This window comes from Cygnus olor, chromosome 8 (genome assembly GCF_009769625.2).
Source record: "Cygnus olor isolate bCygOlo1 chromosome 8, bCygOlo1.pri.v2, whole genome shotgun sequence".
In the NCBI taxonomy this organism is placed as follows: Eukaryota; Metazoa; Chordata; class Aves; order Anseriformes; family Anatidae; genus Cygnus; species Cygnus olor.
Genome location: NC_049176.1, coordinates 9290629 through 9304805, shown reverse-complemented (window position 1 = coordinate 9304805; position 14177 = coordinate 9290629). Strand labels below are relative to the sequence as shown.

Sequence of the window (14177 nt, the reverse complement as noted above, 5' to 3'; positions counted from 1 at the left end):
CCTGGGGTAACAGGCCAACTACCTCTTACCAAAACTGATGGAACAAAAGCACTTGCCATGTTTGCTGCCTCACATCTGACCAGTAACTTCTGCTGCTGAACACTTCAAACAACAGTTAGTTGCCTGTACAGAACGGGCAAGAAAATATCACCCACCTGACAGTTCTTCCCAGTGTAACCCAAAGGACATATACATCGGTATGTGCCTAGGCTGTCCACGCAAGACCCTTTGTTCAAGCATGGATGTGAATCACACTCATTAATTTCCATGAGGCAAAAGGGTCCCGTAAATCCCACTGGACACTGGCAGGTAAAAGAATTGATGCCATCCACGCAGGTACCACCATTGAAACAGGAGCTGCAAGAGCGAGAGCAAAGGTACAATGAGACAAAATGCAATAAGCTCATAGACAGAGATAGTATGTAAACATAACTGAAATGAGACAGAAAACCAGATTGCAGGATCATCTGTGCACTGGTAAGCTCCAGTTAAAGAAAAAGAGTAATTTGGTGGGACTCCAGTTTACTGTCTTTTACCTTGATGAGCAAAAAAGTAAACCAGGGTTTCAATGAGTCATTAGTAACAGAGTTAACTTCTCATAGAGAGAAATCTTCCCAGGTTCAGTATCACTACAACCAGTACTGTATCACATAGTTTGTTCAAACTGATAAACTGTACACAAGTTTTATTATGAATTCTAATTGCATTACAAATTATGAGAAAACTAATTGTCCTTTTTTTTTTTTAAGCTTCAAAGGAGTCAAAGGTATGTTTTCTCAAGGAAAAATTTCATAACATGCAAAACACAAGCATGCTCTTCACTGAATTTATGTGAAAGCATTGGTACTGCTAAATCCCTTCCTCTTCTTCTCATGAGAACCTTACTTCAGTCCTTGATTTGTAAAACTACTCACATATGCACTGGCAGAATTCAGATCAAAGGAATCATTCCCCCCAACCTTCTGATCATAAGAAATCTTGCCAGAGTACATGTCCTACAGAGAACTTACTGGGAAAATTAGGACCTCATGCAAAATTAACTCCTTACAGTTTTTTGCTCTCAAGAAATGCCTGCCAGGAATCTCCTGCTCCTCTGAAAATAACCCTAGATCACACTCAAGATAATCATCTTGACAGAGTGCACAAAATGAATTCCTGCCTGTTATCTGTCTTGTGCACTGTCAAAGGGTACTTTCCATGAGAGAAGTGACTGATTCATCTCCTTGCAAGTTTTAAATATCTAAATTCTGACTGCAATTAAGTTAGAGATGTCAACACCAACCTATTTATCAGAGCAGTTCTTCTGCCTTGTGGGCTGAATTCCATTTTACAAGGAGCAAAAACTGCCCTTAACATTCATAACAAAAGGAGGAAAAGACAGGAACTGCAAATCATTTGGCATGTTTCACAGCAATCAGGCCCCCACCTCCAAAAAAAAAAAAAACAGCACTCTCTCATAGGAGTTCTCACACAAGACAAGGAAGACTCACTTGAACCAAATTCAAATTAACCAACCATCATCATGCTCTTAAGTATGGCTCAGTAAATTTTGGTGGAGAAGGTGTGACTGGTTTAGCTTGGCAGACCGTGTAAGAATTGCTAGGTGCTTCATTCATACCTGCAAGACTGGTTTCTATTCTGACTGATAAGGAAAACAACCAGGATGCACCTCAAGAAAGAACCCGGCGTTCTGCTAAAACACCCAACATACTTCACTTGATTAAACAACTGTTGTGCAAATTAAACACACCCTCATCAGTGACACAATCCTATTCTTAAGATGTTAAAATATTTCCTCCCCCACAACTGCAATTTAAAAAAGATAAGAAAGATCTTCGCTTTGCAAACAAAAAATGCATGAGAATAGCAAGAGCTCTACATTTAGGCACCTTATTTACTGGAACCAGATTGAACAGAAGATATTTTGTTTTTTAAATCATTTCAGGCTGTATTAGAAATTGTTTCCATCTGAGAATCTAAAGTTACTTACATCCATCCTAATGAAGCTTAAAATAAATATGCAGAAAGATGATGGATACAGAGATTTAACCCTCAATGAGTTTTTAAAGAGTACCAAGTGAACCAACTACACATAGACAAGCTGTTGAGCATTTTATCTCAGTTCCCTACCTCTCTCTTAAAATGATCTGTTTCTATTCTCAACACTGCTAATCCCCAACTAATTTATGAGCATTAAAAGGTTTCTCTGATGATTAAACCTTTCCAGTACAAAATTCGTGGATTTAGTGCCTTTAATGCTTGGTTGCCTCTCCATAGTTTTTCCTACCTTTTGGCTTCCATTATTTGCACTGAACTCAGTGCTAATTTAACTTTCTTGCCTTTCTGAGAGTTGGCCGTTGCTACCATTTTTGCTGTTTTTCTATTTCTCAACACAGTAGTTGTTCATAATCAGTCAATTCATTTCCATCTTTTATAATAACGCTCTTACCAAAAACACAATTTATTTGTTTTATTAAGTTAATAAAACATCTGTTACTGTCTTAACATTTGTTAAACACTGTCATATTCCTCTAAGCTTTGGAGCTAAGCTTCTAACAATGGAACTAAGCATCTAACAAGCCTTGCAAACACAAGACCAACTTTGACAGGCAGCTATCTTTCAGCTGGTATCCTGCACAAGGTAAGCAAGTTTTCCTTACGTGTATTGCGAGCATGTCTCAATGACAGAAGGCAGGAAAGCAGATCCTCATCTTTAAAAAGTGCTTTCAACTCACAAGCACACATTTTGTGGCTCTTCAGTACAGCACTGCAGTTCTCACCTCTCAGTGCATTCATCAATGTTGTTCTCACAGTTGGTTCCCTCAAACCCAGGCTGACACTTGCATGTGTAGCTGTTGACATAGTGGGTACACGTGCCTCCATTCCTGCATGGTTCACTCAGACATTCGTTGGTATCTGTCTGACATTTATCTCCATGAAAACCAGGTAGGCAGATGCATGAGAAAGAGTTTATCCCATCCACACACGAAGCTCCGTTTTGGCAGGGATCTAAAATAGAAGCATGACATTAAGCATCAAAGCGGATAACAGTAAAAACCCAGGCCTATACTTGTAGCCTTTAGGGGGGAAAAAAAAAAAAGTATTACACAGCCCAGAGGGTAACAAACTGCAAGTTTTCCTAAGCCACTTTATGGAAGAGATAATTGCAAAGTATCACCAATAATGAATTCACAAGGAGGTGGGGATCAAGACAAAGCTTCAGGGCCTAAAGGTTTCTCTGCTGAGATTTGTTCAACGAAACCTAAGTCTCAGTCTAAAATTCAAATTCTGCTTTTTTGAAGAATGCCTACTGATAAGACAATACCAACAGCTCAACAACAATTTCTTCTTCCTTTCCAAGTCTTCTTCACAAGAAAACTTAACCCATTCTTTGTCCAGACACTCTCAAGACAGAAGAGAAATTGTATGCTTAATTCTAAGCATGCAAGCAGTACATTAAAATCAAATGTGTATGCATAAATTTGTATATATATATATATATATATATATATATATATATATATGTATATAAAAGCACTTACACATAATTAAGTGTTTAGCATTCTTCCCAGTGTCAAAGGTTGACTGAAGAAAGGCTGGTGGAAAAGCCCAAAAATTCATACTCAGCCTTGGATTCTTCTCACCTCTGCATTTCTTGGCACTTTATTACAGCCATACTCTTTATTTGTACATCACCTATATCTTGGTCCAAGCTACCCTCTACTACTGTATTCCTTCTACTTCCACAAGTACTAATCTACCCAAAAGGTCTCAACCACTCAATAGTTTCTTCCTGCTTTACTCCTTCCACTTTAAGATTTAAGAACTACATTTCTATGTCAGATACTGCCTCTGAAGCCAGCTTCCTTTTCTACTCTGCCTTCCCTAGTCCAAAAGCCTGCATATGTAAAGACAGTGAGGGAAACAGCGAGGAGGGAGGAAAAGACGGAAAAAAGTCAGTAGTTTTTTTAATCTATGAATATCTTCAAAAGTACTACTAAAATACAAACTTTAGAATGCAAATAAACTCATCCAAAAATTTACAGTTCAGCTTAAGTACAAGATCATTTTGTGCTGGTAAACGAAGAAAACAGATGTGAAAGGTAATTAAAGCTCATTTATTGACTGAGAAATATGCTCACATGATAAAAATTTGTGTTATAAGACAGGCACCTGCATCCATTTAAAGGTCATCTGACTACTGCAGAGAAAGAGCACATTCAAAGCAAGACCCCTGGCAGCTATAAAATATTGTGTCTGTAACAGCCAACCACTTATGACTGAAGCCAAAAGCTGTGCGTTAATGCTCTGTGCTGCACATTTATTGGCAGAAAACGGAGACTGGAGTATCAACTTTTCAATAAGTTCTTGTTATTGGAGGATTTGTTTGCTTCATAGATTAAAGACATTTGGCTCAAGCCATGGAAGGTTTTTGTTATGCTAAATGAAATCAGCTGTAGCAGTAATTGGAAATTCTTCTTCAACCTCATGGGTGTGCTACATAACAGACAACACTGGATGAATCTCACAGCTCAGAGAGATTTTCCAGCTGTTAAAGAAAGAATGATGAACACTTAAAATGTTTTTTATCTTCAGACACCCATGTAAAACCTGAAGGGACAAGCCACAGTTTTGTTGGTTTCAGGAAACAAAGCTTTGGATCAATGCACCGAAGTGTCATTTTTTGTACTGTACCTGTTTGCTCAGAAAGTGGTAAACAAAAACTCAGGCTGAGCCAGATGTCTTGGAATTACCTGGATTCTTCTTTAGAACAGTCACAAATTTAATTTTTTTCCAATGCAAAACACGACTATCTAAATTCATACCTGAAGTCTGAAAGACTTTGGTTTGATTTTAAGCTATTCCAATAAAAACTAGTTAGTCCTTTTTTCTTTTCAATAGGCAGCCAATTAAAAAAGTAATAGTATATTGTGATTGACTCCAAGGTATGATAACGCACTTTTCAAATAGTAACGGATGAGCTTTTAACCACCTAACACTTTCCAGGAGACTGATTTTATCTGATGATACAGAATATGCCCAGCAAGAAAAATAATTCAGTATGTATTTGGTTTCCCTTGTACTGTCAAGGGCATGAAATGAGCATTTACTTTCTTGTAATTTAAACTATTTCAAGACTCACCGCTGTATGGCTTACCCTCCTGCAGCTGATACCTATTCTGGAATACAGTGCCTTCCTGCTGCTCAATTTGCTTTCAAACATGGATTAACTGGAACAGCAACAGAACCCACTCTTTCCAGAATACTAATGTCAGACAGAGACATTTCAGGAAGGACTGCTATGCCTCAGATTCCCACCACACCTCAGTCAAGCTTAACTTTGAAATACAGGTAAGCCCTGCAATGTTACTTTAACTTTGCATATTAAAATTTCAGGCAAATGAAATTCTTCATTAAACAGTGTTCCTCATTAAAGTAGGTAAATCCTAAGGATCATTTCAAGTTAGGAATCTGAGAATAACTCCTATCATCAGTTAGAATACAATAGTCCATTTCTAGCATCTAAACGTAATGGATTTTGCCTGCCTTAAACAGGCAAGCATTACAAGGCTAAGGTTTTGAGGTGTTTCCCCCCAGCCCTGGTAAGAGATTATAGAGGAACTCTGAGCATCTGTCAGATAGTAGTCATCAATAGTAAAGCAAAATTATTTCTAGGTAAAAGGAGGAAACACAGAATAATCCACTGATACTCACTTGACAGGCAGTCGTCAATGTTACTGTCACAGTCTCCTCCAGTGAAGCCTGGACGACATTCACACAGGTAACTGCCTTGAATATTATGGCACAAAGCATGATTTTTGCAGGGCTTCGAGAGACATTCATCGATATCCACTGTACATCTCTCCCCTGAAACATGGAGAGCCCAGAAGTAAGACCTCTCATTGCATCAATGATCAAAAGGCTCAATACCAACACTGTTCAGTGTTCTAAGTACTTTATGTTCCCCATCCACATTACCTTCCCAGCCAGGGGCACACTGGCAGGTGTAGCCTTCAGAATCAGGAGATTCTTGGCAAATTCCTGAGTTCTCACAAGGATCAGGGGAACAAGGAGCAACCACTACCTGGCAGTTCACACCTGGAGCACAGAAAGGGAAAAAACAAGAGAATATACTGCTAAGAGCTTGGTGCTTCTCAGAAGAATGAAAAAGGATTGCAACTTGCATGATTATCCTACATAGCAGTGGACAGCATTTCCACTTTTGAAAAATCTAAGCAGAAGATTGGAGCATTCCTCGTGGGCTCAGTGGGTACAAGCAGACAGCAAACACAGTAATTCCTACTAACCTAAGTTATTTTGAAAGGAGCGACAGGAAGACAAACTCACTGCACTGAGCTGTAGAGGGAGACAGGGAAGCAAAGGGTGTAAAATTCTTGCCCGTGAAAGACAGAGAAAGGTACGAAGATGCAGCTACTACTGTTTATACAAAGTTTTAGTCTTCTTTAATATCTTTTCCCATTGTGACTCTGATCACATCTTTTTACTTGCTCTTCTAGTTTTCACATTACCCTTACAACCCAGTTCTAACACTTTCTTCTTCCTTCTTTGAGTAGTTTTTGTAAAGCCATTGCTAAAAACTGAAGACTTAGCCATTTAGTCACTGGGCAAAAAATTCATCAGCATTCTTAGACAGTGCCACTACCAGGCATAACCTTTTCATTGAAAGATTAGCTTATCACATTCCGATGAGCTGTGCATTAAACAGTGTTGCCTGTGCAACATCTCTTGTGGAATGAGACAAACTCATCCATATCACTGCATGCCTATAGCTGATTTCATGCTACAATTACAGTATTACTATCTTTTTTTCCCCTCCCAAAGTATCTTTTCTGCACTTAGATATCTGAAAAAAAGGTGTCAACATTCCAAGTAGCCATATTTCCCCATTAAAGGGTTCCTACACTTCAGAAAATTATTGTGAACAGAAGAGCATTAGACTTCCAACAGATTAATGCCACTTTAATTCCCAGTGCACGTATATAGCTCACATAGCTCAGTTTAACTTTTACGAAGTTAATTTACACAGTAAATTAAGCTGACAGCAACCAGGACATTTCTTAGTAAGTTCAAGCATGGCTTAAATATGGTCTTTGAAAGCATTCCACTACTGTATCATGTCTACGTGTTACAACTGCAATTCAACTTCATATAACCACAGCATTTTCCCTCCATGAAATTTAATCAAAAGATTAAAACAGCATTAAGGGTACAAAATAAAGCAGAAAGGAAAAAAAAAACAAAATTATTTTCAAATTTTCACCTTTGAATCCTTTCCTACAGGTACATCTATATCCATTCAACAGATCCTCACAAGTTCCTCCATTCTGGCATGGGTTTGATTTACACTCGTTCCCTTCTGTCGAACAGTAATCTCCTATCCAACCTGGGTCACAGACGCACTTGTACCTTTAAAAGGCAAAAACAACAGCAATTTGAGAACATTTTGAAATAACTCTTCTTCTCTCCAAAATATTGAGAATCAACTCACCCTTAACACCATACTCTCTCCCTCCTGTTAAGTTTCCACAAAGCACTCAGCCAGCAATACGTTTCTGCTTTGATAAGACATCGCAACACATTTAAACAAAGACAGGAAAATAAAAGACTAAAAAAAGTGGAGGGGAACAATAGGTTCCGAAGATGGATAGGCTAATTTAATACAAAGTAGTGGTTACAAATGAAAACAGCTGGCTGGGAACAGCAGCAATTTACCATGTTTCAAAATCTCAAGCAGAGCAGCACTCCACCCCTATGATGTAGAACCAAGGTGTCAGTGAATCACCCTGGACTCCAGCCACCCAAAATACATGCTGGCCATCATGCAGACAAGACTTATTTTATCTGACCCTGAGCATAAGGTGTACATGGGCATAAGCATGAATGCAGGTGATGACAGACAAGATGAACCAAACCAACTTTTTTCCAAGCTTGCATGGAGGCTGAATTAGAAATAAAGGCAGCGTTGCTGTCAGCTCCAAGAAAATCCCAAATCCTGCCCTACAGAGCTACCAGAAATGGCAGATCAATTCCTCACCAAGTGCTGACAATGCTTCCTAGGACACAGCATGTGTCTGGGATGCACTACTATCCCTCATACAGTTGGGAACTTTCACATCCTCCCTCCCCCACACCTGCCAGTTCCACAGCCCCTGTGCTCCCAGGACCCATGTCATTCATTTAGCACAGAGTCATCGTTAACAAATGAGGTCTTCATTCAAGGCTCCTGAACTCAGCATTTGGTCTTCCTGGATGGGATGATTCAGTAACAACTGCTGCTATCAAAATGGCTAGAAAAAGCTTTTCCTTCTTCTCTCAGGCATGCAACAGTGTGACTAAAGCTGATGAAATCTCAGCCTTGGATACACTGTTCAGAGACATACACTGCTCAGAAATAAATCTCTTGATCTCGAGAAAGCTGCTAGAAGAAATGGTCAAAGGCAACTGCTTACTATCAATCCCTCAAGTCAAACAGGGTGCCATGCTTTAAAAAAAAAATAATAATAATAAAAACATGCTTTTCCCCAAGAAATGTAATGATTGGTTTTACTGGGGCAAAATGTTAAATAGTTTTGCAGGAGAAACAGGAACAAGATGGAGGGCATGAACTACTAATTCTTATTTTCTTCTTGACTTTTCATACTGAGCTCCTTTCCTAAGCCTTGAAGAAGTACCTTTATATAAACCCCTCTAATTGGTTGTTACACCTAAATTTCCCCAGCAGGTTTCTTCCAAAGCTGCTCCCTATCTCCTAATTTCAAGTTATCTGGCTGTTCCTTCATGCTGAGCATTTGGGTAGCAAATGGCACTAGCCACAAAGACATTCTCTATGATCAACATTTTAGATTTTGATGGATTAGGTAGCTACCAAATGTTCAAATTGGGACCATTTTTTTATTTTAATTGAACTCACTTGAATTATCAACCCCTCCCTTTATGCAATGGCAGTCCACCCTGCGCTACATGCCCATGCAGGGCAGAAAAACCTATGCTGAAACAGCACAGAGTGCAGCTGGTGACTAAAGGTCTACACCTTACTGTGATTACGTCACAGGCAGCAAATAAGATGGCATCCTAATCTAACTGAGAAATTACAGAAAAGAAAAAGAAAACAGAAACCTCAAGTCAAGATGAAACTGGCAAAAAAAGACATAGAAGGTAGACAAATTTAACACGATAGTAAGAACTTACCCACTAACAATGTGCGTGCAGTTACCGTGCACACAGGGATTACTAAGACAGCCATCTGCCTGTGACTGGCAGTGAGGGTGGTGGTAACCTTCAGGACATACACACCGAAAGCCATTGACTTCGTTTATACATGTTCCACCATTATGGCAAGGGTTAGACGCACATTCATCAATATCCACATTACAGCGTGGGCCTAAAAACACAACAAAAAAAGCATTATTAAGCAGTATTTCTTATAAGAACATTTGCCTTACAAGTCTGTGAGAACATATGTTGAGAGAACTCAGTAAAGCCAATACAGAGGGACAAGCCTTGCATACTTAAGTAGCTTTAACTGAAAAGGAACGCTTTGAAAGATGCAGCACTTTTCTCTGCCTGGAAAACAGCACTTATGCTCAGCAAGTATATACAAACCATTCAAGCATCTGAGTTGCACTAAAAATCACTGATTAATATTCATTAGAAGGCCCCAAATCATTCAGTTGTATCATGCTTGGAACAAACCTCTTGAGCTCCACTTATCAAAGCCCTGGTCTTCTGTGCTGAAATTACCTACCCTCTGAACAACCAATACTGCCATGTTGTCTGCTGTAAACATAGTTCTTGTGGTTTATTGCGTAAAAGGAACTCTAAATAATACCGTATCCTGTTTTGCCTGCCTCTCTTTACTGTGTGTGCCAGGAGTACAAGATCCCTGAAGTAGTGACCCTAAAGTCTTGCGAGGCTGGAAAACTAAACAAAATAAGTATTGAAGCTGAAAAGCATGAGGAAAGGACAAAGTTACGAGACCCCATGCAGACCAGCTCTTTAAGTACTAGAACAGGTTGATTCACCATATTACTGAATTATTTTAGCAGCATAAGTAAGAAGGCGAGTAGGATAACAAATGTGTTATGCCAACAACATCGAAGACAAAGTCAAGAATGATCAGGATCATGTTCTTGCTCTAGGGACTGAAGAGTATCACCATAACAGAGTCAACAGAAGAAAGGAGCTTCAGAAGATTAGAAAGATGCCAAGAGAAATGCACAAGACACATGAAACCTCTTAGCACTGTTTCTAATGCATTTCAGATTAATTTTAATTAGAATCATTCAGTAATAAACAGTAACAAACGTGATGAGAAAACTGTTATAAACAGTACCAACTGCCTTACGACAATTATTTTATGAGCATATTATCCTAACATGGCTCAAAACACATTAAGTCCATTATAAACAGTGTTGAGATGTGCTTTAGTCATCAGAACTAGTCCTGATGTAGATCTACAGTTCTGAGCACAGATCCAAAAGCAAATAAAAGCTGCTTTTTTCAGTCTTGCTTTTACCATAGTATATAATTTAAAGAGGAAGCAGAACAGATCACATTATGAAACAGAAATCCTGCAAAAAGCGGGTTATTCAGTTGGAAACTGCAGAGTGGAGATCAGCTCATTAAAACACTGAGTTCACATTTTGCTTTTGCAGAAAGAGAAATACTATTTGTGGTCAATGCCCAAGGTACTGTCTAATCAAACACCTGCCTATATTGTTTGTAATCTCTTTGTCCCTAAAAAGAAGCTGTAAATAATAAACTGAAGTCACATGGTCTTATTTGTTATAAAACCAAGAACCATGAATTGGATGTAATTAGCTAACAGGAATGGCATTTCACAGCACAGATGAGGCCATTTCTCTGCTTGGTGTAACTTGCTATAAGGTGAAACACCAAGATTCAAAGATTAAGGTTCACTGCACTGAGATACTACCTGAACCCCTTCCAGCCAGCATGCAAAGAGCAGATTCCTTTGCTACCAGTCTAACTACCTTCAAAACAACTCAAAGCTATCAGGTAGATGACTTTACCTGTATATCCAGGTTTGCAAGCACAATTGTAGCGATTAATGCCATCGATACAGTCCCCATGAACGCATGGGTTACTTGCACAGTCATCAAAGTTGTTTTCGCAGTTCACTCCTGGAAGAAAAAAAGTGTTAGAAGAATACTTCATACTAACATACTCCTAGTCCAAATCTTACAAGATGGACAACAGAACTACCCCTTGGAAATAGCCAATTAAGAATCCCACCTGCTAGAAAGTAACACAGACAACATTAACATGAAACGATGCAGAAACACTGAGAGGCCAAGTAATGTCACTCAAGTCACTGCGTGATGACTATGACCCTGAACTTGCACTAAATGTTTAAACATAAGAATAAGCCATTTTGAAAACCATACCTATTTTTTATCATACCAGATATACCTGCACACTTGAATTTTGGGGTAAAAATTCTTCCAAAACCACTTGCAGTACCAGTGAGGGTTAGACAATCCACACAAACACAGGAAAATGCAGTAACCAAGATTAATGTGAAGACACTAGCTTTACGCTCTTACCATAAGCTTATTCTATATGCAAATTTAGCGCACACAAGAAATAATTAAATCTTGAATTCTGCTAGAATCCAATCCTCCCACTTGTGCTTTATGTACCTGAAGTGCCCAGCAAACAGTTGCACTGGTAGCCATTCACCAAATCAATGCAGCGCCCTTGATGGAGGCAAGGATTGCTGTGGCATTCATCTATCTGCTCACTGCAGATGGCACCCATGTAGCCAGGATTACATATACACGTGTATGAATCAATTCCATCTTGACATTCACCATGGTGGCAAGGATCAGGATCACAGTTGTTGATGTTCTCCTCACACAAAATGCCAGTAAAACCTAAGGAAAAATTACCAATGAGAGTAATTAAGAGGTTAACTGGTACAACGCTGCAGTGAATATAATGCAAATAGAGGAAGTGTCATATATATATATATATATTTCATTTCATATATATATATTCATATATATATATATATATATATATATATATATATATATGAAACTGGCAGACAAAGCACCAGGGGTAACTGGGCACCTCAACTGCTGTCCATTTTCCAGCCCTGGAAGACAACTGTCTCTTCACTGCTCACAGCATTACAGAACATCTTGCATGGAGAATCCTGGCATCTCAAGTATATCTTCCATATATTCACAGTACAGTAGCAATGAGTAAACACGTACATCTCCACAAAATATTTACATGCATCAATATAAACTATCTGAAGGCACTCTACTGTTGTTATTTCCTCTACACAATACCAGGGGATTTGACTTTTTTGCTATGTGAAATTACTGCAAAGAGGCTGCAGAAACCTTCCCAGGGGAACTCCCCTGGCTTATGTTGCAGCTTCTGCAGCCCTGCTTAGTAAGTCTATTGCCCCTCTCGTTGGGAAACCTTTCAGTAATTCCAGTCAAACACCAACTGCGAATTTATGAAAGACTGCATGCAATCTCTTCAGTTTGGAACAATGAAACAAGCAGCAATTTGGCCTGTTTCATTCTGCTTCAGCTGGGAAACATCCTGAGCAACAGAAGACAGAATCTATTCACCAGATGGGAAAAAAAAGGGGGGGGCGGTGTTCAGGAAGATAAGAACAGCAAACGACTCCCTCAAGAGCCCTGTTTTCCACAATGGAGCAGAGCTACATGAAAGAGACAATTTAAAATAAATGGATTTCACAGATGAGGTTTTGGAGCCCCAGCTCACGCTGCCTTCCAGCAATTGGAGATAAGAAAGGTAAAACTTCAAATTTCAGACATTAACTGGAGACGGATACAAACCAAGCTGCAGGCAATTTCAACAGCTGAAGAGTGATTCTCACCTGAGTATAACAACTGGATAACAGGCTCCCCATTTTTCATACAGGTTTGTGGCTAGTTCTCTGGTCAAACATACCAGGTGACGGCTAACATTTCCAAGTTCTGCAAACGTATGCATGGATGAATGGGTGTGGAAGTAGGTAGGGAGAGGGAAGGGAAGCTAGTTAGAGAGATGGATATAAAAAGATGTTAGGGAAGGAAGAAAACCAAACCAAAAAGAGAACGAACAGTGGCAAAAAAACAGAGGGCAGAGGGAAAGAAAAGATGAAAGACCTAAGACAACTCAAGAAAAGAAAAGCCATGATCTACCACCGGGAAGGAGAAGTGGAATAATGCCAGAAGGGAAAGAAAAGACAAAAAGCAAGCAGTAAATAGAGCTATCTGTACAGCATTTGGCCAAACATTTTGCAGTTTTCAATCAGTTCTGCAGCTGGTGAATACTATTCAGGGAACATATATCACTCATATTATGAGATTAATAGAGCAAGAACATATTCAAACGTTACTTTCCAGAAACTGACCTGCCCAACGACGAATTCCATATTTCGGTCTTAAAGAAAAATGTCATTATTAAATATGATATTTATATACATTTGTTCAAAAAAATTACCTTGCCTCATACTGTAGTTCAGCTAAACCACTTTAAGATCAGTTATAAATCTCAACCTCTTAACTGAACACAACTTAATGATGTATGATTTCCCTCTTTGCAGAGTTAGATTAGAAAAAAATACTTGACCACAGAACATAAGAATTCCTCAAAAGGGACAGAAAAAAGTGTTCCATGCACCATGTGCCTTCATGGTAGTAGTAGTCTTCCCTTCTCAGCCGGTAAACGTAGCATTTCTGTACTGAGATGGTTCCCAGTAGTTTAATGCCTGAATTCAGAACATGCTTTTCAAGGCACAGCTCTCCACACTGTGCTCCTAGACATGACCCCAAACTCTGCAATAAGCTCTGCAACGGATTAATGGCACAACTCTGCATTCTCAGGGAATGAAAGCAACCAGACCACATGCTACCTTGAAAAAGACTTTCTAAGATAGTTTCCAAGTTTGGAAAACATTTCAGCTTCTTCTTCTTTTTGCAAGTGACAACTTATTTCGTAATAAAGTAATGGAAAGGAAAAATTCTGACAATAGTTATTCCTCTCCTCATTAGAAGTACTTTACTCCCCTACTTCCAACAAGTTGTTTCTTCAGGTACTTTGGATAAAGGGGAGAGGCTGTGTGTGATAAGAGCGTGGAGGAATTTTTAGGCTAATCTCAACTGTAT

The 14177-nt window shown here is 39.0% G+C and overlaps 1 protein-coding gene across 1 annotated transcript in view; it reads right to left on the bottom strand.

The window, feature by feature from the left end:
• The window catches only part of NOTCH2 (notch receptor 2), an 85611-nt gene that overhangs the window by 24679 nt on the left and 46755 nt on the right, over positions 1 to 14177 (bottom strand). Inside the window, exons 11-18 of the mRNA XM_040565961.1 lie at positions 11685 to 11918; positions 11055 to 11165; positions 9211 to 9403; positions 7283 to 7428; positions 5980 to 6099; positions 5716 to 5868; positions 2781 to 3009; positions 156 to 357 (exon numbers count right to left, since the gene is read on the bottom strand). Coding sequence (XP_040421895.1) covers positions 156 to 357; positions 2781 to 3009; positions 5716 to 5868; positions 5980 to 6099; positions 7283 to 7428; positions 9211 to 9403; positions 11055 to 11165; positions 11685 to 11918 — 1388 coding nt within the window. The remainder of the gene's footprint in view (positions 1 to 155; positions 358 to 2780; positions 3010 to 5715; positions 5869 to 5979; positions 6100 to 7282; positions 7429 to 9210; positions 9404 to 11054; positions 11166 to 11684; positions 11919 to 14177) is intronic.